Here is a 26,013-nt window from a genome sequence, read left to right as displayed (position 1 = left end):
TTGGTGGGTTTATTTCTTTTGGATTGCCTTGTTTCTTCATAGGTAGACATCGTTCTTCCAGGCTCTGTCCTCCCTCACTCATTTGACTCCTTGAGCCTACTGTCCCTTGGAGGATTTCCTGGAGAAACGGTGGTAGGAAGGTGATACTCAACTTGTAGCAGCAGGGACATATAGGAGTCCTAAGGCTGAAGTGATACAGAGGCAATTTGGATGAAGACAGGCCTTATGCTTGGCATAAGGTAATCTGGGGACAGCCACATAATCATTGAATGAGCCTTAGAAATGTCCCAGTCCAAACAGAGGTGAAGGCTTGACTAAGGGAACAGGTTCAGGTTAAAATCTGTTTTTTTCCAACTCTGTCTCATGCTTTCTCTCTGGACCTTAAGCCGGAGACCAGCAAACTATGGCCTGTGAGCCAAATCTGCCCAAAGGCCTGTTTTTGTTTGTTTGTTTGTTTTGGTTTGGTTTTTCCTTTTTTGTTGAGACCGTTTTTATATGGACCTGAGCTAAGAATGGTTTTTGTAATTTAAAGACAATTTTACAACAATATGTGCCATGGCTATATCTGGCCTGCAAAGCCTGCACATTTACTCTCTGGCCTTTCCAGCAAAAGGGTGATGGCCTCTGACCTAAGGCAAGTGTTGGCAGATGCCCTCCTGACAGGTAGGAAAAGGGCTGAGTTACTTTGGAAAATAAAAATCTGTGAGTTTTTAATTTTAATTTAAATATTTACACCTTTGAAAGGTTTCAGGCTACTCCCTCTATCTTTTATGCCAGAATTTTCTTTTCCAGTTTCTTTTTTATCACAGAGAAAGTCTCAAACATATCCCAAAGACCCTTACCTCTCTTCTTTACACCTGCTGATTTCTCTATTAACAAGATGAACAGTTGTCAGTAGCCACTGTGAAAAGGCAAGGGTGAGGGTATGGGAATAACTGAACTGGTTCCAGGGAGTCTGGGGCCTGAAATAAAAACTTAGAATGTCAGGATTCTTTTTATTGGGACGTAATATAGTTGTACACATTTTGGGGGTTCATGTGATATTTTGATACATGTATGCAATGTGCAATGATCAAATCAGGGTAATTGGAATATCTATTACCTTGAACATTTCTTTCTTTCTTATATTGGGAACATTCCCATTCTTCATTTATAGCTATTTTGAACTACAGAATACATTCTTGTTAACTATGCTCACCCTACTGTGCTATCGCACTTTGGACTTACTCATTCTATCTAAGAGTATTTTTGTGCCCGTTAACCAACCCCCCTTTTTTTAAAAAAAATTAAGACAGAATCTTACTCTGTCACCAGGCTGGAGTGCAGTGGCATGATTTATGTTGATGCATATGACATATCTCCATTCTGTTTTATGGCTGAATAACATTTCATTGTGTGTATGTACTATCTGTGAGTGGAAAACAAGACCAGCAAAAAACTCAAAGGGTTTTTCCTGTTTTCTCACTCAACAACAAACAACACAGAAGACTTCTGTGAACAAATGTGTGGGTTTTTTTTTCTCCACACACCAAACAAGCAAGCAATTCTGCCAGATACCAGATGGGTGTCCTCTAATTCGGTTCCGACAATGTCCACCTGAAGATAGCATCAGGTCCCACAGAGTAGGGGTGCAGTCCCTAATTTACATTTGAAGGATGTAAACTAATACAGCCACTATGAAGAACAGTATGGAGATTCTTTGAAAAAACAAACAAACAAACAAAAAACGGATATAGAACTGCCCCAATACATCCCGTTGCTGGGTATATATCCAAAAGAAAAAAATATATTGAAGAGATATCTGCACTCCTTTGTTTATTATAGCACTATTCACAATAGCCAAAATATGGAATCAACCTAAGTACACATCAACAAATGAATAAAGAAAATGTAGGACTGTAGTACTGTAAAGTATGTATTTGGTCTTCATCCTCATTTCCTTGTACACATCTTTCACTTCCTTAGTTAAATTTATTCCTAGGTATTCTATATTATTTGTAGGTTTTATAAATAGGATTGATTTCTTTTTTCAGTTTGTTCTTTGGTGGCATTTATAAACGCTGCTGATTTTTGTAAGCTGATCTTGTATCCTACAACTTTACTGAATTTGTCAATTCTAACAGCTTTTTGGTGGAGTGTTTAAATTTTTCTAAATATATTATGTCCTCTGAGAACAAGAATAATTTGACTGCTTCCTTTCCAACTTGGATGACTTTTATTTCTTTCTCTTGCTTAATTGCTTTGGATAGGACTTCTAGTACTATGAAGGATAACAGTGGTGACAGTTGGCATCTTTTTCTTATTCCAGATTTTAGAGGAACAGTTTTCAGTTTTACCTTTTTCAGTATGATGTTAGCTGTGGGTTTATCATTTATGGCCTTTATTATTTTGAGGTATGTTCCTTCTGTAGCCTGTTTATTTAAAGTGTTTATTTTAAAGGGGTGTTGAATTTTGTTGAATGTTTTTTCAGTATCTACAATGATCGTAAGAGTTTTGTCCTAAATTCTGTCAGTGTATTAATATCAATGTATCAATAAATGTATTACATTTATTGATTTGTGTGTGTTGGATCATCCTTGCATCCTGAGATGAGTCCCACTTGATCTTGATTAATTATCTTTTTAATGTGCTATTGGATTTGGTTTGCTGGTATTTTGTTGAGATTTTTGTGTCTACGTTCATCAGAGATATTGGCCTGCAGTTTTCTCTTTTTGTGTGTGAGTTCTTATCTGCTTTTGATATCAGGGTAACGCTGATCTCATAGGATGAGTTTGGAAGTATTCTCTCCTTTTCATTTTTCTGAAATAGTTTGAGTAGAATTGGTATGAATTCTTTTAAATATGGGTTGGTAGAATTTAGCAGTGAATTCATCCAGTCTTGGGCTTTTCTTTGATGAGAGATTTTTTATTACTGCTTCAATCTTGTTACTTAAATTGGTTTGTTGACGTTTTCTGTTTCTTCATGGTTCAATCTTGGTAGGTTGTATATGTTTGGAAATGTATCCACTTCTTCTAGGTTTTCTAATTTGTTAGCATATAGTAGTTCACAATAATCTCTAATGATCCTTTGTATTTCTGTGGGGTCAGTTGTTACATTTCCGTTTTCATTTCTGATTTTATCTGAGTGTTTTCTCTTTTTCTCAGTCTAGCTAAAGGTTTGTCACTTTTGTTTATTATTATTTCTTTTTTAAAAACCAACTTTTTGTTTCTTTTTTTTGTATTAATTAGTTTCAATTTAATTTACTTCTTTCTGATCTTTATTATTTCTTTCTTTCTACAAATTTTGAGTTTGGTTTGCTTTTGCTTTTTTAGTCCCTTGAGATGCATTCTTAGGTTGTTTATTTGAAACCTTTCTACTTTTTGGATGTAGGTATTTATTGTTAAAAAACTTCTTGCCTAGTTCTGGTTTTTCTGTAAGCTATAGATTTTGATACATTGTGTTTCCATTTTTGTTTCAAGTAATTTTTAAATTTCCTTTTTAATTTCAGGAAAATCTAAGAAGTTAATAAGCAAAAGTTACGTATTTATTTAATGATTTGATACTATTGATTGATTAAAAGCTATTCCTTCTTGAAGTCTGGGTATTGGGGAAAAAAAAGTAAATAAAAGCTATTTATTCTTATTACAAAGAAATACTTGGCATAAGAAGGAAAAAATATCATTTCTGCATGTTGGTACCAATCATCTTATTTTTGCAAAAAGTTGTACTCAGTTATATTGAGAAACTGGGCTATTGTGAATGTACTTTTTGAGCCCTGTGACCCTGTATCTGGTGCTTGACCTCATTTGTATCTCAACTGTGTTTCCAGCAGGTCACCCTAGAGAACATTCTGTATTATGATATGTAATTATCGACATGCACTTTTAATTATTAGGAATTAAGTTGAAGTGATCAGAATAGAATTTATTTTGTCTAATAATCAGACCATTTCAACTGTATGAAAAAAATGTGTCTCTGGACAGATGGAAATGTCTGGAACCAGATAGAAGTATTGGGTGCAAAACAATGAATATGCTAAATGCCATGAAATTGTTCGCTTTAACATGGTTAATTTTATGTGACTTTGTCGCAATACATTATTTAAGAAAAGAAGATGTATCACAGATCATAGAAAATGAAGCCCTGATTTTTAGCTTATAAATGCACTCCTCATTAGGCAAATAACATAATCAGGCAACACATAAAGGAAACACAACACAAGTGTCCAATAAAACTTTAAGAACATGTTCAACTTCAGAAATAATCCAAGAAATTCAGATGAATAATCAGTGGAATTTAATTTCCCCTATCAGGTTAGTAAGCATTGTTTATAGTAGCTATGGCCCAACCATAAAACACATACGTTTCTAAAAAGAAAATGTGCAAAGCCTTTTGAAAACCATAGCTTGGTGACCATTTTTTACATAATGCTATGATTCACAAAGAAAGAATATCCTTTCTCATAGTAACCACTGGGCTCCCAGCCTCGCCTTGTGGAGGAGTAAAGCAGGATCATTTCCCTTTTATTCCCATGTTGGTGTGACTTTGACCAAAGCCTTACCTGCCTCTTCTGCCCAAGGAGGGTCATGGCCCATCTCAGAGGGTCGCTTGGTTTTTGTCCAAGCTGGCCCTTGGAGAAGCCCTTTGGCCGCCCTGGTGGCAGTTCCTGCTGTGAGAACATCAGAGGTTGAGCCACCAGGTAGTCCCAGATGTCCTGAAACAACTTATCCCAGCCCTGCCCACGGCCTCCTCTCCAGCCCTGTGCACCTTATCACCTGCCCCAAAACAGTTCTGCTTATGCCAGATTCTCGCAGTTACCTTGTAAACTTTCTATCTGTCTCTCGTCCTCACTTCTTCCCCAGACTCTCACACTGTTACATGAAAAAAAAAAAAAAAAAGAAAGAAAGAAAACCTTTATTTTTAGGCCCTTCTTCTCTTACTATAGGGGCTTGAATCCAGGCCAGATGCTGGGAGCTGGGACACTCTTATGCTGTCCTATTAGCTATTTCATTGAGTTTCATCTGTCCCATGGCTAATCTCTTTTCCTATTGGTATGGCCAGGTTTCAAATATCTCTATTTATAGAAGAGAATTTAGCTTTGCATTTCATTATTAGAAGGGTCATTGGAGTGTTTTTCTTAGAACAAAGGAGATCAGAGGTAAATCCTAGTCTCTTGCACTTGAAATACAAAGAACTGTTCAAGCCTTCTGAAAGGCAGGGCTATTCAGACCACAGAGCCAGGTCATGGCCAGAGCTCTGGCTCTAGGACATCCTCTCTTTCCAGCCTGGTCTACAGAAAGGAATAGAATGTAAGCTGAGGCCTAGCTAGAGCTAGGCCTGAATACAGGCTGAAACTTTCTCTCTGAGAGGTGATAAAAACAATGATTGTGGTTTTCTTGCAGCATTCTTTATGGAGCATTTTCCCAGAAAGCTAGACCCCAATTCCTCAGGACTAGTTCTGTTCCCAAGTTTCCCCCTCTCAATGTTCTGGAATGATCTAAATAGTAGCTCTCAAATAGGACTAATTTTACCCCCAGGACAGATTTGTCTGAAGACATTTTTGGTTTTGCAATTGGAGAGGCGATACAGTTATCTAGGACACAGATAGAGGCCAGGGATGCTGTTTAAAGTTGTACAATGGGTTAAAGATACTTGCCCCCCAACTCCCAACAAAGAACTACTCTGGCTCAAAATGTCACTAGTGCTGAAACTGAGAAACTCTGATTTAAATCAATTCCAAGTGAATCCACTGGTGTCTACCCAGCAGGGCCCCTGGCATGGGGGTGTGAAGCACAGCAAGGATCTTGTGCCAACCCTCTGAGCTGTTTGTCTCCCAGAAGGCATCATTACAAAGAATGTGCATTCAGGCTGAAATCTCAGCCTTTCTTGGTTGAACTGTGGGTTCATTCCAGGCAAGTCAGTGGAGCAAAACCCGAAAATGCCGAGTCATTCTTAATAGGCACTTTTTAAAATACATGACTTAGGCCAATGTCTACAATGCCTTTAACATTGTGTCTCTCTTTCAAAAACCTGTGTTTGTCTTTATGGCTGATTCTCTTGGAAATTTCCCAGCATGTGGAACATTTTGGCAGTAGTGTTTCTGTTAATAGATAATTATTTAAAGAGTAGCTGAGGGAGAGAGATCCAAGAAGGCTGATCACTAGCAGCTTGGGATTGTAGTTCCCAGTGAAAGCACACAGAATGAGAGGACGCCACATTTTCAGATGAATTCTTGTTGCTCACGCACCAGGAGATTCCCAGCGGAGGAGCCCCACGGGTCACCAGCGTGACTCTTGTGGCTGGCGAGGTGGTTTTGCCGGCGCCTGGGAGCAGCGGTTCTTGGTGTAGAGTCAGAAAAGCACCAACAGTCTAAATGCCACTGTTTTAGCTGGCGCAGTGGGTGCTCAGATTCTGGTGCTGCAGATCAACAAGTTGGACATCTACTCAGAAACCCAATTGCAAATACGGTAATTATAAAGACCACAGATGGATAAATCTATAACGATGGGAAGAAACCAGCCTAAAAAGGCTGAGAATATCCAAAATCAGAATGCCTCTCCCTCTACAGGGGATCACAGTTCCTCATCAGCAATGGAACAAGGCCTGATGGAGAACGAGTGCATTCCATTAACAGAAGCAGGCTTCAAAAGGTGGATGATACGAAACTTCTGTGAGTTAAAAGAACGTGTTCTAACCCAATGCAAAGAAACTAAGAACTTTGAGGAAAGGTTTGACAAAATGTTAACAAGAATACACAATTTAGAGAGAAATATAAGTGAATTGATGGAGCTGAAAAACACAACACGAGAACTTTGAGAAGTATGCACAAGTTTTAACAGCTGAATTGATCAAGCAGAAGAAAAGATATCAGAGGTCAAAGGCCAACTTAATGAAATAAAATGAAAAGACAAGATTAGAGAAAAAGGGATAAAAAGGAAAGAGCAAAGTCTCCAAGAAATATGGGACTATGTGAAAAGACCTAATCTACGCTTGATAGGTGTACCTGAATGTGATGAAGAGAATGAATCCAATGTGGAAAATATGTTTCAGGATATTATTCAGGAAAATTTTCCCAACCTAGCAAGGCAGGACAATATTCAACTCCAGGTAATACAGAGAACACCACAAAGATATTCCTCAAGAAGAGCAACCCCAAGGCACATAATCATCAGATTCACCAGGGTTGAAATGAAGGAAAGAATACTAAGGGCAGCCAGAGAGAAAGGCCAGGTTACACACAAAGGGAAGCCCATCAGACTAACAGCAGATCTCTCAGCAGAAACTCTACAAGCCAGAAGAGAGTGGGGGCCAATATTCAACATCCTTAAAGAAAAGAACTTTCAACTCAGAATTTTACATCCAGCCAAACTAAGCTTCATAAGTGAAGGAAAAATAAAATCTTTTGCGAACAAGCAAGCACTCAGAGATTTCATCACCACCAGGCCTGCTTTACAAGAGCTTCTGAAAGAACCACTACACATAGAAAGGAACAACCAGTATCAGCCTTCCTAAAAAATGCTAAAGAGTAAAGAGCATCAACATAATGAAGAATTTACATCAACTAATGGGCAAAGCAGCCAGCTAACATTAAATGACAGTATTAAACTCACATATATTATTATTTATTCTAAATTTAAATCGACTAAATTCCCCAATCCGAAGACACAGACAGGCAAATTGGATAAAAAGCCAAAACCCATTGGTATGCTGCATCCAGACCCATCTCACATGCAAGGATACACAAAGACTCAAAACAAAGGGATGGAGAAAGATTTACCAACCAAATGGAGAGCAAAAATAAATAAAAAGTAGGAGTTGCAATTTTTGCCTCTGATAAAGTAGTCTTTAAAGCAACAAAGATCAAAAGAAGCAGAAAAGGACATTACATAATGATAAAATGATCAATGCAACAAGAAGAGCTAAAGATCCTAAATATATATGCACCCAATACATGAATACCCAGATATATAAGACTTATAAAGAGACTTAGACTCCCACGCAATAATAGTGGGAGACTTCAACATTAATATTAGACAGATTAATGAGACAGAAAATTAGCAACGATATCCAGGACTTGAAGTCAGATCTGGAACAAGTAAACTTAATTAACATTTATAGAACTCTCACTTTAAATACACAAAATATACACTCTTATCAGTAGTACCACATCATACCTACTTACAGGTTTAAATGAAATATTGGTTGGCTGCTTGTTTGTTACTTTCTTCCCTAATTTTTTTCATGTCTCCATTATTAAGCACAATTATAGGCATACCCATTTTTAGACTGCATTCTAGCCCAGGCAATAAAGCAACACCCCCATTCTCTCTCCCTCTTCCTCTTCTTTATTCTTTTTATTTTATTATTTTTTTCTTTCTCTCTTTCTTTTTTTTTAAATAAAAAAAAGAGTAGCTGAATGCTAGAATGATTCAGTTAAAAAAAAGTATTTAACATGAGTATACAAAAGCCTAGAAACTTGACTGATTAGTAATTTAGATAACTCCAGGAGAATGAGAATAAGGGGTTATAAAAATATGACTTTATTATGATCCAGTTCATATACATAAAATTCACTCATTTTAATGGTTTTTAGTATAGTCACCGATTTGTACAACCATCACCATAGTCAACTTTAGAACGTTTTTAGTCACTCCCAAAAGATACCTTACATCTATTATCACTCACTCATTCTTTTTCCTCTCCTTCCTCTAGCCCCAGGCAACCATTAAGCAACTTTCTGTCCTTATGGATTTGCCTATTTCTGTGGTTTCCATTCACAAAATACATAAGTAGCTTTTTCCCTTTGGCATAAAGTTTTCAAGGTTTATTCATGTTGTGGAATAACTAGCCAAATAATATTCTGTTCTATGCATATACCATACTTCATATATCTACTTGTAAATTGCTGGACGTTTGGGTTGTTTACACTTTTTTTGCTATTATGAATAAAGCTGCTGTGAACATATTTGCGTATGAGTTTTGTTTGGATATGTGTTTTCAATTCTCTTGGGTATATACTTAGTAGAGGAATTGCTGGATTGCATGGTAACTGTATACTTAATCTTTTGAGGAATTGCCAGTGTGTGTCTTGATTACTGCAGCTTTTGTTGTTGTTTTGTTTATTTTTAATTGAGTCTCACTCTGTCACCCAGGCTGGAGTGCAGTAGCACAATCTCAGCTCACTGCAATCTTCGCCTCTTAGCTTCAAGTTTCAAATGATTCTCCTGGCTCAGCCTCCCAAGTACCTGGGATTACAGGAATACACCACCACACTCAGATAATTTTTTTTTTCCACTGTGTTTGCCAGGCTGGTCTCATACTCTTGACCTCAAGTGGTCTGTTTACCTCAGGCTCCCAAAGTGCTGGGATTACAGGCATACACCACTGTGCCCGACATTGATTACTGTAGCTTTATAGTAAATTTGAAATTGGGAATTACAAATCCTCTACATTTGTTATTCCTTTTCAAGATTCTTTTGGCCATACTGGTTACCTTAAATTTCCGTATGCATGTTTGGACCAGTTTGTCAATTTCTGCAAACAATTCAAGCTGGAATTTTGATAGAAATTGTGTTGAATCTACAGACCAATTTGTGGGTTATTGCTAACTTAACAAGATTAAATCTTCCAATTCAGGATTGTGGGATGTCTCTCATTTTACTTAGGTCTTCTTTAATATATTTCAACATTACTTTTTACTTTTCAGTGTAAAGTCTCACATTTAAAAAAATTAAATCTATTCCTAAGTATTTTATTCTTTTTAGATGCTATTTTAAATAGAATTGCTTTCTTAATTCTACTTTTGTATTATTCATTGCAAGTGTCTAGAAATAAAATTGAGTTTTGTATATTGATCGTACGCTTCATCACTTCTGAACCTGTTTATTTGTTCTAATAGTTTTTTTAGTGGATTTCTTAGGATTTTCTACATACAAGATCATATCATTACAAATAGCGATAACTTTACTTCTAATATGAATGACATTTATTTCTTTTGCTTTGCTAATTGCCCTGGCTAGAACCTCTAGTACAGTGTTGAATAGAAGTGGAAAGAGGACATTCTTATCTTGCTCCTGATCTTAGGTGGGGAAGCATTCAGTCTCTCAGCACATCAGGTGTTAACTGGAGATTTTTTGAGTAGATGCCCCCCACATTATCAGATGGAGGAAATTCTCACCTATTCCTAGCTTGTTGAGTATTCTTATCATACCTGAGGTGTTCCGTTTTGTCAAATGCTTTTTCTTTTTCTTTCTTTCTTTTTTTTTTTCAGACAGAGTTTCACTCTTGTTACCCAGGCTGGAGTGCAATGGCGCGATCTCGGCTCACTGCAACCTCCGCCTCCTGGGTTCAGGCAATTCTCCTGCCTCAGCCTCCTGAGTAGCTGGGATTACAGGCATGCACCACCATGCCCAGCTTATTTTTTGTATTTTTAATAGAGACGGGGTTTCACCATGTTGACCAGGGTGGTCTCGATCTCTTGACCTCGTGATCCACCGCCTTGGCCTCCCAAAGTGCTGGGATTACAGGCGTGAGCCACCGCGCCTGGCCCAATTGCTTTTTCTGTATCTGTTGAAATGAACATTTTTTTGATACCCTATTCTTGTGATATGTGCATTGTGTTAATTGATTTTCAGATGCTAAATGCACCTGTATCCCTAGAATAATCCCACTTGATTGTGTTGTATAATCCTTTTTACATGTTACTGAATTTGGTTTGACAGCATTTTATTGAGAACTTTTGCATCATATCTATAAGAGATATTGGAAGTTTTTATTTTCTTGTGAAACCTTTGTCTGTGTTTTCTATCTGAATATTACTGGCCTTATAGAATATGCTGAGGAATATACCCTCCTTTTCTATTTTTTGGGAACAGTCTGTGAAGAATGGATATTCATGCTTTACGTATGTGATAGAATTCACTAGTAAAGCTGTTTGGGCCTAGACTTGTCTTGCAGGAAATTTAAAAATTACTAATTTAACCTTTTTACCTGTTATAGCTTTATTCAGATTTTGTATTTCTTCTTGATTCAGTTTCAGTAGTTTTTTTCTTTCTAGTAATTTGTCCATTTTATCTAAGTTATCTAATTGTTTGACATAAAATGGTCCAGAGTGTGGCCTTATAATATTTTCTGTTTTTGTAAGATTGGTAGTAATGTTCCCTCTTTCATTTCTGAGTTTTAGCAATTTAAATCTCCTCTCTTTTTTCTTTGTTGATCTCACTGAAGGTTTATCAATTTTATGTATATTTACAAATACACAACTTTGGTTTTGTTGATTTTTCTCTATTGCTTCTCTATTCCTATGTCATTAATTTTCCCTCTGTTCTTTATTATTTTCTGCCTTCTTGATTAGTGTTTAGTTTAGTTTGTTTCCTGGTGGAGTGACACTTATCATGACACAATTTCCCTCTTTATTGCTAGTAATTTTTTGTTTTAAAGTCTGTATTATCTTGCTTCATAATATTGCATCATTAAAAAGATAGTCTGTATTATCTGATATTAGTATAACCAATCTGCATTTCTTTTGGTTGCTGTTTCATGATATATTGTTTTTCCACCATTTTACTTTGTGAAATTTATGTTTTACATATAAATTTTTGTGTTTTAAAATCTCAATTGTATCTTCTGCAGACAAGATATGATTAGGCCTTGTTTTTATCCATTCTGATAATCTCTGCCTTTAATTGAGTTGTTTAATCCATTCACATTTAATAATATTATTGATGTAGATGGATTTATGTCTACCATTATTTCTTTTCTTTTTATTTTATTTTGAGACAGAGTCTTACTCCGTCACCCAGGCTGGAGTGCAGTGGTACAATCTTGGCCCACTGGAACCTTTGCCTCCTGGGTTCAAGTGATTTTCCCACCTCAACCTCCTGAAAAGCTGGGACTACAGGCATGTTCCACCATGTCTGGCTAATTTTTGTATTTTTTGTAGAGATGGAGTTTTGCCACACTGGCCAGGCTGGTCTCAAACTCCTGACCTCAAATGATCCACCCGCCTCAGCCTTTCAAAGTGCTGAGATTACAGGCATGAGCCACTGTGTTTGGCCTCATTTTACTTTTTATGTTCTGTATCTCTCATGCATTTTTTTATTTCTCTGTTCTGCCTTTATTGCCTTTTTTTTTTTTTTGCATTGAGTGAATATTTTCTAGTGCAACATTTAAAATCCTTTAATATTTTTCTTTCCACTATTTAAAAAAGTTGTGTTCTAAGTGGTTGTTTAGAGCTTACCACATAATTAATTTTAACTTCCCAGTATCTACTTCAGATGTATGCTAACTTAATTCCAGTTAAGTATTGAAATGTCGTTCCTATATACCTCGATTTCCTTTTTCCCTTTTTTGTGCTATTATTCTTATACATGTTGCGTCTATATGTTACAAGCTGAACAATACATGGTGATAATATTACTTTATAGAAATGCACATGCTTTCAAGAATCTGAGAGAAGAAAGAAGAGCAAGTATACATTTACAGAGTTTGTTACATTAACCTTTTTATTTCTCAGTTCTGATTCTCTTCCTTTGTTCTTATGGATCTGAGTTACCTTATGGTATCATTTCTTAGCCCAATTTACCTTTGCTCCCAACTGCCCTCCTTGTGCTATTATTGTTAAATATATTTTACTTCTGTATGTTATAGTCCCAACAATATAATTTTTATATACATATATGTGTGTATATATATATGTGTGTGTGTATATATATAGCTTTTTAGGATCGCTTTTAAAATCAGTTAAGAGAATAAAGGGGACATATGCACTGGTATTGTCTTTTATAGCTACTTATTATTATTATCAGTGCTTTTTGTTTTTCTGTATGAATTCAGATTATTCTATGGGATGACTAGCTTTCAACCTGAAGAACTTCCTTAGTATTTCTTGTAAGCTGAGTTTTCTAGCAACATATTCTCTCAATTTTTGTCTTATTACGTGGGGTTTTGCTTTTATTTTGTTGGTGCCTTTGAAATGATACTCATCAGAGACTTGTCTTCAGAGGTGGCTCATAACTTATCCTTCAAAAATTGCACATATTTTTTAGCAGACACAGATGAGGCAAATTTAATGGTAATAAATACCTTTTTAAGAATCAGGGTGGGGAGATTACCTTCAGCTATGAAGAGCAGCTGGTGATATTGCTTGTGGGAGGAGAGAGAAATGGTTTATGGATCTGGGAAAGGCTCTGAAGAGAGAGGAAACTGAGTTGACAGTTCTAGGGAGTTAAAGATCTTTTCACAAATTATAATTGTGAGACAATATTCACAACCACCTTAAAAAATTCACTGGCATATTGGTATCTTTTAATATACTAAGCAGGTGGGTCAGTAACAGATCAGTGCATAATTTGAGTGCCCTAGTGCAAAATGCCCCTTGTTCAAAAATGAAGAATTTCAGGCCGGGCACAGTGGCTCACACCTGTGATCTCAGCACTTTGGGAAGCGGAGGCAGGCGGATTACTTGAGGGCAGGAGTTTAAGACCGTCCTGGCCAAAAGAGTGAAACTCCTTCTCTACTAAAAAGAAAAAAATTAGCTGGGTGTGGTGGTGCATGCCTGTGGTTCCAGCTACTCAGGAGACTGAGGTGTGAGAATCATTTGAACGCAGGAGGCGGAGGTTGCAGTGAGCTGAGATTATGCCATTGCATGCCAGACTGGGTGACGAGCTAGGCTCTGTCTCAAAAGAAAAAAAAAAAAAAAGAATTTTGGACACTGACAGCAAAGTATTAAACAAAGAAACAAAGCAGAAGAATCTTCTAACTGTGGAATGCGGTGTGTCTGCCCAGGCTGTACCTCCACAGAGCTGTCCCTGACAGGGGTAGAGGAGGAGTTGGGAGAGTGAGAGAACCAGGGCAGCTGTATTGCACGACCTCAGGGGTGGGGCCCAGTGGCGGGTGCTGTGTAGATAGTGCCTTTTTGAACTGTTCAAGCAGGTGACCCTGAAAAAACATTCTTCTAATTTAGGTCATTGTATAGGAGCAGAGGCCAGGTATAGTTACCACTCAAACTTCACATGGTCTTTCAGCTACAGACTTGGTCAGAACAAATGACCATTGAGGTTTCACCATAGGCTGGGTACATGAGGTAGAAACAGGGATTTTTTTTCTAGGTGTTTCTCAAACCTTAGGGTACAAATGGAGATGGGAGGTGGACCTAAGTAAGTGATAAAAAGACTAGGGGAGTCAGTTTTTCTACTGCGTCTGTGACCATCACTGTAGGTCTGTTTTCTACTCCCCACCCCACTCCTCCTTGTCCCTGAAAAGTCATAGAATTGTGGAATCTGAAGATCGGCAGTGACCGTGAAGCAGAGTGCCGTGCACTGGCATCCAACTCTGCGAGAGAAATACTGTGCCCCATGCACCTGGGTTGGGTTGCCGAACCCAGGGCAGGACTCTAAACACCTCGGCAGTCTCTACTAAGATTCTCAGACCCGGCACTTCTCAGCTCTGGTCGGAGGCATTTTACAATCCTAGTTGCCAGAGTATGAGTCTGGTGAGATGGAACGCTTGTGCAAGTCAGGCAAAGAACTTTCATTCCTCACAGATAGGCGGTAAGAACCAACAGAAACCTAGGATCCATGGTTAGCCAGCCCCCAAGGTAAACAAAGTTGCTCAAGTGGACAAAGTGCCATCTGCGTGTGCTCCACTTTGCACAGCAGCCGAGGGACCCCCAAAACACTCTATGTGAGGTTTTCTACCCCTGGGGACACTCCAGTTTATCAGCACTCAGACATCCATCCTGGGTGCCTGTCCTCTGTTCTGTTCCCTTTTCATCCTTTCTCTGACTTTTGTGATGATTATTTCTTTTGTGTTTTCTTCATCAACATTTATTTTTTAAGTTCCACGGCACACATGCAGGATGCGCAGGTTTGTTCCGTAGCTAACCATGTGCCATGGTGGTTTGCTGCACAGATCACCCTATCACCTAGGTATTAAGCCCAGCATCCGCTAGCCATACTTTCTGGTGTTCTCCCTCCCCCTCCTATTTCTTTGCTTTTCTTTACAATTTTGCCACCTAACTTTGCATCTCTAAATAATATAGATGAATTTTACCTGTTTTAGTACTTAATGTAAATAGAAATACACTGGTTTTTTTGGTCTTGCCTTTTTTTTTTTTTTTTTTTTTTTTTTTTTTTTTTTTTTTTGGTTCAACTTTATGTACAAGAGATTCTGATGTGTGTTCTTGTAAGTTGTAGTCTGTGCATTGCCAATACTGAATATATCCCATTGTAGGAATACACCACAATTTTATTTATCCATTCTATTATTGATGGGCTTTGGTTGTATCTAGCTTTTCACTACTGTGGACAATGTTACAACAAACATTCTTTTACATTCTGAAACACATGTGAGTGGGTTTTTAGAGGCTATACTAGGGGTGGAGCTGCTGTGTTGGAGAGTGTGCATATCGTTAATTTAATAAGATGTAACTATTTTTCAGAGTGGTTGTACATTTCTCTGATTGCTAAGGCATTATTTATGTACATGACTAATTATATTGAGGGCTTTAAAATATACTTATTGGTCATTTGGGTTTCCTCTTTTGCCCATTCGAGTCTATTGCCCACTGGGTTATTTTTCTACTCAAATTACTTATGCATTCTGGATACTACTTCTTTGGCAGTTATAGGTATTGCAAATGTCTTCCTCCACTCTGCATCTTGCTCTTTACTTTTATTTAAACAAATTAGAATTAACATCTTAGTATATGCCTCATAGTACCCCTGTGTGGGAGTTTGCATAGGGGAGATGCTGGAAAATGGACTTACTGTATTGTGCAGATTTTAAATGTCATTAGGCATTAGCAATTTATCCTTCCCCCAGCAATGTATGAGTGTACACTTTCCTTCATATCCTTGCCACATGTATTATCTTCCAACATTTTGGGTTTCTGACAATCCAGTAGGTGAAAAATATCTCAAGATTACTTGAATTTGCATTTCCTTTATTAATTTTTCATTTAAAATTAATCTTTTTTTTTTGGTGTGTGTTTTCTTTTATCAAATTGTTTCACCAGTGAAAATAAGAGCTGGTATTTACCTTCTGCATTTAATAGAACTGATGCAACTGGCTGGGCATGGTGGCTCATGCCTATAATCCCAGCAGGCTCATGCCTATAATCCCAGCACTTTGTGGGGCTGAGGCAGGAGGATAGCTTGAGCCCAGGAGTTTGAGACCAGCCTACGCAACACAGTGAGATCCCTCTGCTACAAAAAATAAAAACTTGACTGGGCATGGTGGCCTGTGGCTGTAGGTCTAACTACTTGGAAGGCTGAGGTGGGAGGATGGTTTGAGCCCAGGAATTCAAGGTTCCAGTGAGCTATGTTTGCACCATTGTACTCCAGCCTAGGAAACAGAGCAAGACTCTGACCAACTCCCCCCTTCCCCAAAAAAAAAAAAAAAAATCAATGCAACCTGTGATCACTCTATTTGGGCAACTTTTCCAAATTCCTGACTCAGTGAATTTGTTGTAGGACTTTCTATTTAAGCTCTTTTATTGGTTCACATACTAGAACAATCTCAGGGGATATCTGATTAGGTATTGCTTGCTACAGAGCCAAACTATGTCACCAGAACCCATTTATATGTTTCCATTTCTTGTCTTTGTTTCCTTGGCCATGACATCCTTCTTAGTCTCATATTACCCAAGAAGCAGGGGCTTCAGCCTGAATTCTTTTCCCAGGATTCCTAAAGTTCTTCTTCCTCATTGGCTCCAATTGAGTCACATGCCAATCTCTGAACTAATCATGGTGGCCAAGGGGATGAAATGTGTTGATTGGTTGAGGCCTAGGTCACATGTTCTGTCCTGAGCTGGGAGTGGATCCTCACCAGGAGCACATTTGAGAGTCTAGGGGAGTGGTGGTCACTGGGGTGAGATAGGAAATAACTTGTCCACACTGTGAATTAGCCTTAAATTAATGTTTTCTATTTAGATGTCAGATTTTTTGTTACTAGTTTGTCATATAAACCTATTAATATATAAATTTTTCTGTGTCCTAATCTGAATTTCTTTTAAGAATCTATTGGTGAGCACTCAGTAAGAATGTCCTCTGGAAAGGATGACCTGCCAACTTTTTAATCAATCATCTTGGGGCTTATAAGTCTTTAGTATTTTAAGTCTCTGCCTCTTGCTCTCTTATAGGAGTTCTTTTTCCTATTGTGATATATGAAAGTACTTATAAATTTAAATTAAAATTCAAAAAATATACCAGGATGTGAAAGAAACATTATTAGATGTAGGTGTTTTACTGTGAATGTTTCTTCAAATAGTTAGGGCTTTGTTTGGTAGGTTTTGGTCTCTTGGTCAGCTTGACAAAGTTTTATTCTTTTGTAATTGAATTATTTGTTTTCAACTGATACTACTAAAGTAAACATTATTGGAATATTGTTTACATACAATTGTACCATTTTAATTATACATTGCTGAGCTGTAATAATTGTATTTACCTGTGCAACTATCACTGCATTCAAGACATGGACTACTCTGTTACCCAGTAATTTCCCTTCTGTCTTATCTTAGTCACCTAATACTTCCCCTCAGCCTTAGGCAACCATGGATGGTTTCTGCTGCTGGATAACAGGATAGTCTTTTCAAGAGTTTCATCTGAATGGAATCATACAATTATGAATGAAAAACACACATGTATACTGTTTCATGTCTGGCCTCTTTGGCTCAGCATAATGTCTCTTCAGACTCTTTCATGTTGTTGCATCTATCAATATTTCATTCTTTTTTATTTCTGAGTATCATTTCATTATATAGATAGATCATTATTTGCTTATGCATTTATTTATTGATGGACATGTGATTAGTTTCCAGTTGTTGGCTATTATGAATAAAGCTGCTATGACTATTTGAGTACAAGTGTCTTTGAGGTTTCATTTTTCTTGGGTAAATACTTTAAAGTGGGATTGCTGGGTTGCATGGTAGGTGTATGTATTACTTTATAAGAAACAGTTGAACTGTTTCCAAAGCAGTTACCCAGTTTTACATTCCTAACGATGCATTAGAGTTCTGGCTGCTCTGTATTTCTGCTAAGACTTGCTATTGTTGGTCTTTTACAGGTTAGCCATCCATGAGGGTGTGTAGTAGCATTTCATCGGGTTTTAATTTGCATTCTTCTTATCACTAATGATGATCTTTTCATATGCTTATTGGTCATATGCTTGTCATCATTTAAAAAGTGTCCCTTCAAATCTTCTGCACATTTTTATTGGGTTGTTTGTCTTCTTATATTTGAGTTGTGAGTACTTCACATATTCTGGATACAAGTGCTATGTTAGATAGTTTTGTCTGTGTTTACTTCTGGTGTGTGGCTTCCTTTGTTACATTTTTTAAAAAACAATATTTTTTAAAGAGCAAAAGTTCTAAATTTTGATTAAGTCAATTTTAGCAAATGTTTTGTGGTTTGTACTCCTTGTGTCCTATATAAGGAAACTTCGTCTACTCAAAGGTGTGAGAATTTGTTTCTGTCTCTCTCTCTCTCTCTTTTAAGTTAAACAGTTTCCGTTTGTAGATTTGGGTTGAAAGAGGTCTTTAGACCTCTTAGTCTTTGTTTAGGTCTTTATGTCTCTGAGATTGGCAGAAGGGAATATGATCATTCAGGTCAGACTTCCAGGATTCCTTTTTCTATCTCTGGACTTTCTGGGGTGACCTCACTGACACCCATGGCACCACAGCTCACTGTGACCTCACTGATACCCATGGCACCACAACTGAACACCCATGGCTTCAACCACCACATACATATGCTGATGGCTCCAAGTCTATCTGTGCAGCCCAGACCCCTCCTCATCTGCAGACCTTAAGCCGATGCCTTGGGCATCTCTTCCTGTTTTCCAGGCACCAGGCATGTGCACTCCTTCCTCCCCACAGTCTTGCTATCCCCAGCGCCCCCATGTCTCTAAAGGCGGCATCATCTTCCAAGATACATGAACCTCCCCAGGGTCTAGGAGTCCCAGACGTGGGACTAGAAATTAGGTGACATCACTGTCTTAAATAAAACACCACTTCATGGAGATAGAACAGAAGAGTCCCTTGAATGTGGCAAGAGCATCCTCCCAGGTGTGTTCCACCCTCACCATGGGCTCATCAGGAGGGTGCTTAGAAGGTACAGAGTTTTAAGGGGTTGGAAGAATAGTTCAGAGGTTGAGCTGTTGCATCCATAGCTGAGAATCCCTTTCTTTTTTTTTTTTTTGAGAGAGGCTCACTGTTACCAGGCTGGAGTGCAGTGGTGTGGTCTCAGCTGGGCTCACTGCAACCTCCGCCTCCTTGGTTCAAGTGATTCTCCTGCCTCAGCTTGCTAAGTAGCCGGGATTACAGATATGTGCCATCACACCCAGCTAATTTTTGTATTTTTAGTAGAGATGGGGTTTCACCATGTTGGCCAGGATGGGCTCTAACTCCAGAACATGTGATCTGCCCACCTTGGCCTCCCAAAGTGCTGGGATTACAGGCGTGAGTCACTGCACCTGGCTAAGAGTCCCTTTCTAGTGCTCTGTGTCCTCACAACTCCCCAGGAATTGTCCTCCCTTGGAGAGTTCCCAAAGCCCTTGCAGACCTGCCTTCTCTGTGCCATCCTGCATGTGCTGCCCTTGAGCAGGGTGTCCCCTTGGTGGATGCCTCCATTCACTGCCTGTCCCATGAGTTCTGTCTGTAGGTGGCTTTGATTCAGGTCCTCCCCTCTCACATACAACCTCCAGATGGGCTGCATGCTGACCTCTCTGTACTACTTTCTACTCTACTATACAAGGGATATTCCAGGAACACACATCTGGCCATGCCACACCTTCTCCAGTGGCTGCATGGGCCTTTAGGATGATGCTCAGGCCCCCAGCTTAGCACACACAGCCCAGAGCAGCTGGATTCTGCTATAGGTTGAATTTTGCAGTCCTGGAACCAATTCTCCACAAATACTGAGACAACGGTATGTGTCTCTGATCTTTTGCCTCCTGCTTGCTGCTCCAACACACTCCCCACTGAGGCCGGAGTCATCCAGTTTTTAATTGCCCCACTCCCCAGTTGCTTCCTGCCAGTTCCATGCCTCTGTGCTGGGTGGGTTGGAGATAAAGCTTTCAAGAATGAGTTTTAAGGGCTTTCAAGAATGAGTTTTTAGTGCCAGGGTGTGGCACTAACTGTGCCTTGCCCTGGTGCAAAAAGCCATTGATATGGGAAACTCACCAGCCACTGCCGCCTCCTTCCCTCTTTCATCTTTGCCTGCTTTTGCTTGCTCTCCCATGCCTTCAGACGGCTCCTCTCGAGTGTGTGTGTGTGTGTGTGTGTGTGTGTGTGTGTGTGTGTGTGTGTATGTGTGTATGTGTGTATGTGTGTATCGGTCCGTCTCACATTGCTATGAATAACTAGCTGAGACTGGGTAATTTCTGAAGAAATGAGGTTCAGTTGACTCACAGTTCCATAGGCTTAGGAGGAAGAATGACTGGGAGGCCTCAGGAAACTTACAATCATGGCAGATGGTGAAGGGAGGGCAAGCACATCTTACCATGGTGAAGCAGGATTAAGAGAGAGGGAGAGAGAGAGAGAGCGAGAGAGAGAGCAAGAGAGCAAAGGGGGCAGTGCCGCACACTTTTAAGCTGTCAGATCTTGTGAGAACTCACCATCATGAGAGTAGCATGGCAGGAAACTGCCCCCATGATTCAATCACCTCCCACCTGGACCCTCCCCTGACATGTGGGGATTACAATTCGATATGAGATTTGGGTGGGCACAGAGGGCCAAACCATATCAGTGTGCTTGTTTGTTTAACAGTTGCAAGAGGTTATACTCATTATCTGTGAGAGCACTGGTCTGATAGGAGCAACACCTCTGTTACCAGAAGCTGGAAATGCTTCTAGGTGAATTTTAGTTTTTTTTTGTTGTCATGTCGAAAACCCTAGGAAGATGTCGTTTGGCCTTGCATCAAAGCTATGCGAAGTCCAGAATGCTATAATGTGAAATATTTGTTGTATGCCTCTTCATCTTTTCCAGTCTATTATAAATTAATGTCTCTAGCTAGCACAGGGTAAACACTGCTGCCCTAACTGAGGCCTTAGGTGTGCTGTGTCTTCTGACTTGGCTGACAATACCGTGGTGAGGTTGGGGTGATGCCCTGTTTGCAGACTGCTAGACACACTGGCCTAGTATGATCTCCAGCAGTTGTCCACTGCAGCCACAGCTGGACAAGCAAGAGAGGCTCCTGAGTCCTCAGTGGAAGGAGGAGTCCCAACTCTGCAAACTTGCTGCTCCTACCACTACATAAGGTGGCAACTGGAAACCACCGGCAAGTTTCCTTGCTAATGAACTTAACAGCCAAGGCAGCAGCAACAATAAACTTAAAGCTCTGCGTTCCCAGACACCCGCTCCCTCCTCTTCTAAGCTTTTATACTCTGAATAGAGGATCTGAGCAGCCTGAGCCCTAGTCATTTTTCATGGCTCTGGGTAGATGTGAATGGGTGATGAAAAAGATAGGATTTGGCGGGGGAAAAAAGACAGAGCTGAGCCTGGGGAAAACACACAGTTATGTGGCTGGGACAGAAAGTGGAGAGCAGAGAAGTTGCTGTTGGAGAGGAAGTAAGAGAAAGAAGATTCTGGGCTCATAGCCTATAAGAGAGGTCTAATTCAGGCACTCCCTGCACAGTGGCAGCTGGTATTACACAGGAAGTATCTCTCCATGAGCACGTCTCCCCAGTGGTAGTAAGATAGAAAGTGCACATCTCAGAGAGTCTGCCCACATTTTTTTTTTTTTTTGAGACGGGGTCTCTCTGTGTCACTCAGGCTAGATATAGTGCAGTGGTAAGATCTTGGCTCACTGCAACTTCCACCTCCAGGGTTCAAACAATTCTCCTGCCTCAGCCTCCCAAGCAGCTGGGACTACAGGCACACCACGTGCCTGGCTAATTTTTGCATTTTTAGTAGAAATGGGGTTTTGCCATGTTGCCCAAGTTGATCTCCAACTTCTGGGCTTAAGCGATCTGCCCACCTCAGGCTCCCAAAGTGCTGGGATTACAGGCATGAGCCACCGCACCTGGCTGGTGAGTGCCTATATTATGAGCCACTGCACCTGGCTGGCATCAGCAATCTTGCCAAGCACATGTGGGAGTGACTTTTTCAACAAGACCAGCCTCATAGCCATAAGTCCTGTGTGAGTGCACAGGATTCTGCCCTGAGAAGAGCACACATTTAATTCTCCATCTTGAATTTTGAACAAGGGTGCCCACAAATTATACCAGCCCATTCTGTTCTGGAGGAATTATTTTTATCAGAACTTGGTGCTGGATTGACTTGGAGAAAAGCCTGACCATAATCTTCAGGTTGAAATAAAGGCCTGGATGAAAGGACACTTCAGTCTTTTTTTTTTAATACTTCAATTTTTTTTAAATTACATTTTAAGTTCTGGGATACATGTGCAGAACGTGCAGGTTTGTTACATAAGTATGCACATGCCATAGTGGTTTGCTGCGCCCATCAACCTGTCTTCTACATTAGATATTTCTCCTAATGCTATCCCTCCCCTAGCCCCTCACCCCCTGCAGGCCCTGGTGTGTGATGTTCCCTTCCCTGTGTCCATGTGTTCTCATTGTTCAACTCCCACTTATGAGTGAAAACATGGTGTTTGGTTTTCTGTTCCTGTGTTAGTTTGCTGATAATGATGGCTTCCGGCTTCACCCACGTCTCTGCAAAGGACATGAACTCATCCTTTTTTATGGCTGCATAGTATTCCATGGTGCATGTGTGTCATATTTTCTTTATCCATTCTATCAGTGGTGGGCATTTTGATTGGTTCCAAGTCTTTGCTATTGTGAACAGTGCTGCAGTAAACATACATGTGCATGTGTCTTTGTAGTAGAATGATTTATAATCCTTTGGGTATATACCCAGTAATGGGATTGCTAGGTTAAATGGTATTTCTGGTTCTAGATCCTTGAGGAATTGCCACACTGTCTTCCACGGTTGAACTAATTTGCACTTCCACCAAAAGTGTAAGAGCATTCCTATATCTCCACATCCTCTCCAGCATCTGTTGTTTCCTGACTTTTTAATGATCACCATTCTAACTGGCATGAGATGGTATCTCAATGTGGGTTTGATTTGCATTTCTCTAATGACCAATGATGATGAGCTTTTTTTAATATATGTTTTTTTTGCCATATAAATGTCTTCCTTTGAGAAGGGACACTTCAGTCTTTAAGCAGACTCAGAAGACTGGAGCCTTCAGCATTCAGAAGAGGAATTCAGACTGCCCAAGATCTGAGGTCAGACTCTAGTGATGAGTAGCCTGTGGGAGCATGAAGCATTCTGCAGTTGTTTTGTCCATGCATGCTCTAAATAACAGCAACTTATTCCATGGAGTAGATCAGGCATCCCCAAACTTTTTACACAGGGGGCCAGTTCACTGCCCCTCAGACCATTGGAGGGCCGCCACATACTGTGCTCCTCTCATTGACCACCAATGAAAGAGGTGCCCCTTCCTGAAGTGTGGCGGGCGCCGGATAAATGGCCTCAGGGGCCGCATGCGGCCCGTGGGCCATAGTTTGGGGACGCCTGGGGTAGATGAAGAATTCTCAACAAACCCTTAAAAATATTCAAATAATCAAATCCTGAGTTTAGAATCCTGCCAGCTATTCCCATGTTTGACAGTCACTTCAGGTAGAGTCCTTTCTGCTCATTACAAGAAATATCTGTGTGTGGAATGTGAAGAAAACCAGAGAGCCACTTTCCCTCTTCCCATTCACAGAAAGCTGGTCTAGCAGTGCTATATGGTTTCTGGATGTGCTGTATTCTCATGCATAGGAAGAGAAAGTTTAGAATTAGCAAATAGGGTCACGTTTGGGAGAGACTTTATGGTTGGGGACCGGAGCATTGGTGACCCCTCAGACCTGAGTTGCAGCCTGATGAATGTGGCTACCTGAGAAGTAGGTGGCAGTGACATGAAGTGGGTGCCATAGCTTTGTGTTGGAAATTCGATGAGAAACAAGAGATTGAACTTGGATGTTCCAAAGAGTAGGCAGCAGGGTCAGATGAAGTTTTTCCAAGGAGGAGCCATTGTGTCTCTCTCTGGGTTGGTCCAGTAATGAATGGATTTATCCTGTAATGATTAACTCAAGGAGGGCTGTCTTCCCATTACGTGCCGATTTGCTAAGTGGCTTGGTGACAAGAAAACAAAAAATCAAATGTAGGAGGCAGAGTGTGGGGTGAACAGTCAGCTGTTGGTGGCTTCTGCTGAGATGGCCATAGGACTCCAGGTTCCCCTGCCATGACTGGCCACAGGACTGCTGCTCCTCCTCAGTGACCAGCCCTGGACTGAGAGTGGGAAGGTGCTGGTGCTGCCCACGGATGGCAGCCACTGGCTCAGCATGTGGGAAGTTGTGCAGGAGCTCCACTCCAGAGGCCACCAGGCAGTGGTCCTCACCCCAGAGGTGAATATGCACATCAAAGAGGACTTTGTCACCCTGACAACTTATACCATTCCATGCACCCAGGATGAATTTAACAACTTCTTTACCAGCCATGCTCGACTCATCTTTGAAACAGAGCATTTTCTGAAGAAATTTTCTAGAAGTATGGAGATTTTGAAAAATGCCTCTGTGGTCTTTCATAGGTCTTGTGTGGAGCTATTGCATAATGAGACCCTGATCAGGCACCTGAATGCCACTTCCTTTGATGTGGTTTTAACAGACCCCATTTACCTCTGCGGGCCGGTGCTGGCTGAGTACCTGTCGATTCCTACTGTGTTTTTTTTGAGGTACATTCCATGTGACTTAGACTTTAAGGGCACACAGTGTCCAAATCCTTACTCCTATGTTCCTAAGTTACTAACAACGAATTCAGACCACATGACATTCCTGCAGAGGGTCAAGAACATGCTCTACCCTCTGGCTCTGTCCTACATTTGCCATGCTTTTTCTGCTCCCTTTGCAAGCCTTGCTTCTGAGCTTTTTCAGAGAGCAGTGCCAGTGGTGGATATTCTCAGCCATGCATCTGTGTGGTTGTTCAGAGGGGAACTTTGTGATGGATTACCCCAGGCTGATCATGCCCAACATGGTCTTCATTGGGGGCATCAACTGTGCCAACAGGAAGCCACTGTCTCAGGTCTGTATTGGTGCCTTCATGCAATCAATGTTCCAGGCAAAACACTTTAAAAACTGTATTTACTTATAAGTGTGTCTGTATACTTAACCTTTCCAAAGACTTCATTTCTGCTTCTTATTGTCATAATAGTCTTCAGTGAGATAAACTGTTAAAGGGTCAATGGTAGTGCAGTTCAGTTTTTCAATGGCCACTGAGAGGAAGGAGAGGCAGGGACGAGGCTCTGCCAAAGGATGGACAAGGACTGGTGTGGTTCACTGAGACTGTTCGTTTGTAAAGGCACCATCCTCATGGTTGTGCATGCCTTTCAGCTGGGCAGGAGCAGGGACACTACGTTGGGAACTGCTCCATTCAAATCTTGCTTTCAAGATTTTCAGTAGAAAGGATGAAGGAACAGCAATTTACAATTGTTAACATGATAATTTTTAGTGGTCCCATCTTGCAAAAGATAGAGAAGTGACCCCGCAAGACAAGCACTCACAGGACGTAGAAGTTTCAAAGAGGTTCAGTCAGTTCAGTGGAAGCGGGGCGATGGAGGTGTGATGGATGTTTGTGATCAGAGAAGGAAACGTGGAGTTCAGTTTTTAGTGAGGGAATTTTGGATTATAATGGGAGAATGTTTCTTGTGAAGACACGACTTAAAAAAATTCTTAATAGGTTACCTTGATGGTCTAATACAGAATTTTTCAATAGAAATATAATGTAAACCACATACATAATGTAACCATTTCTAGTGGGCATGGTAAACACCAGCAAAAAGAAACCACTGAAATTAATTTTAATAATGCATTTTATTTAACCAGATGTATACCAAATATTATCCTTTCAACATATATCCAATAGAAAATTATTACTTAATTACTTTACATAGGTTTTTTTGTTAAGCCTTCAAAATCTAGCATATATCTGACACTTACAGCATATCTCAATTTGGACTAGCCACGTATGAAGTG

The 26,013-nt window shown here is 39.9% G+C and overlaps 2 protein-coding genes across 3 annotated transcripts in view; both read left to right on the top strand.

The window, feature by feature from the left end:
- LOC101048569 (UDP-glucuronosyltransferase 1A6) overlaps positions 1-26,013 on the top strand; it is a 66,037-nt gene that overhangs the window by 2,465 nt on the left and 37,559 nt on the right. The gene's annotated exons all lie outside the window — the stretch shown is intronic.
- LOC101048262 (UDP-glucuronosyltransferase 1A3) lies at positions 6-25,135 on the top strand. Its single transcript, XM_074398833.1, is given in 2 exon segments — positions 6-24,975; positions 24,977-25,135. Coding segments are annotated over 2 exon segments (804 nt in total). The 5' UTR covers positions 6-24,327; the 3' UTR covers positions 25,133-25,135.

Source organism: Saimiri boliviensis, chromosome 5 (assembly GCF_048565385.1).
Source record: "Saimiri boliviensis isolate mSaiBol1 chromosome 5, mSaiBol1.pri, whole genome shotgun sequence".
NCBI lineage: Eukaryota > Metazoa > Chordata > Mammalia > Primates > Cebidae > Saimiri > Saimiri boliviensis.
Note: the sequence above shows the minus strand (reverse complement) of the source record. Positions and strands in the feature narration are given on the sequence as shown.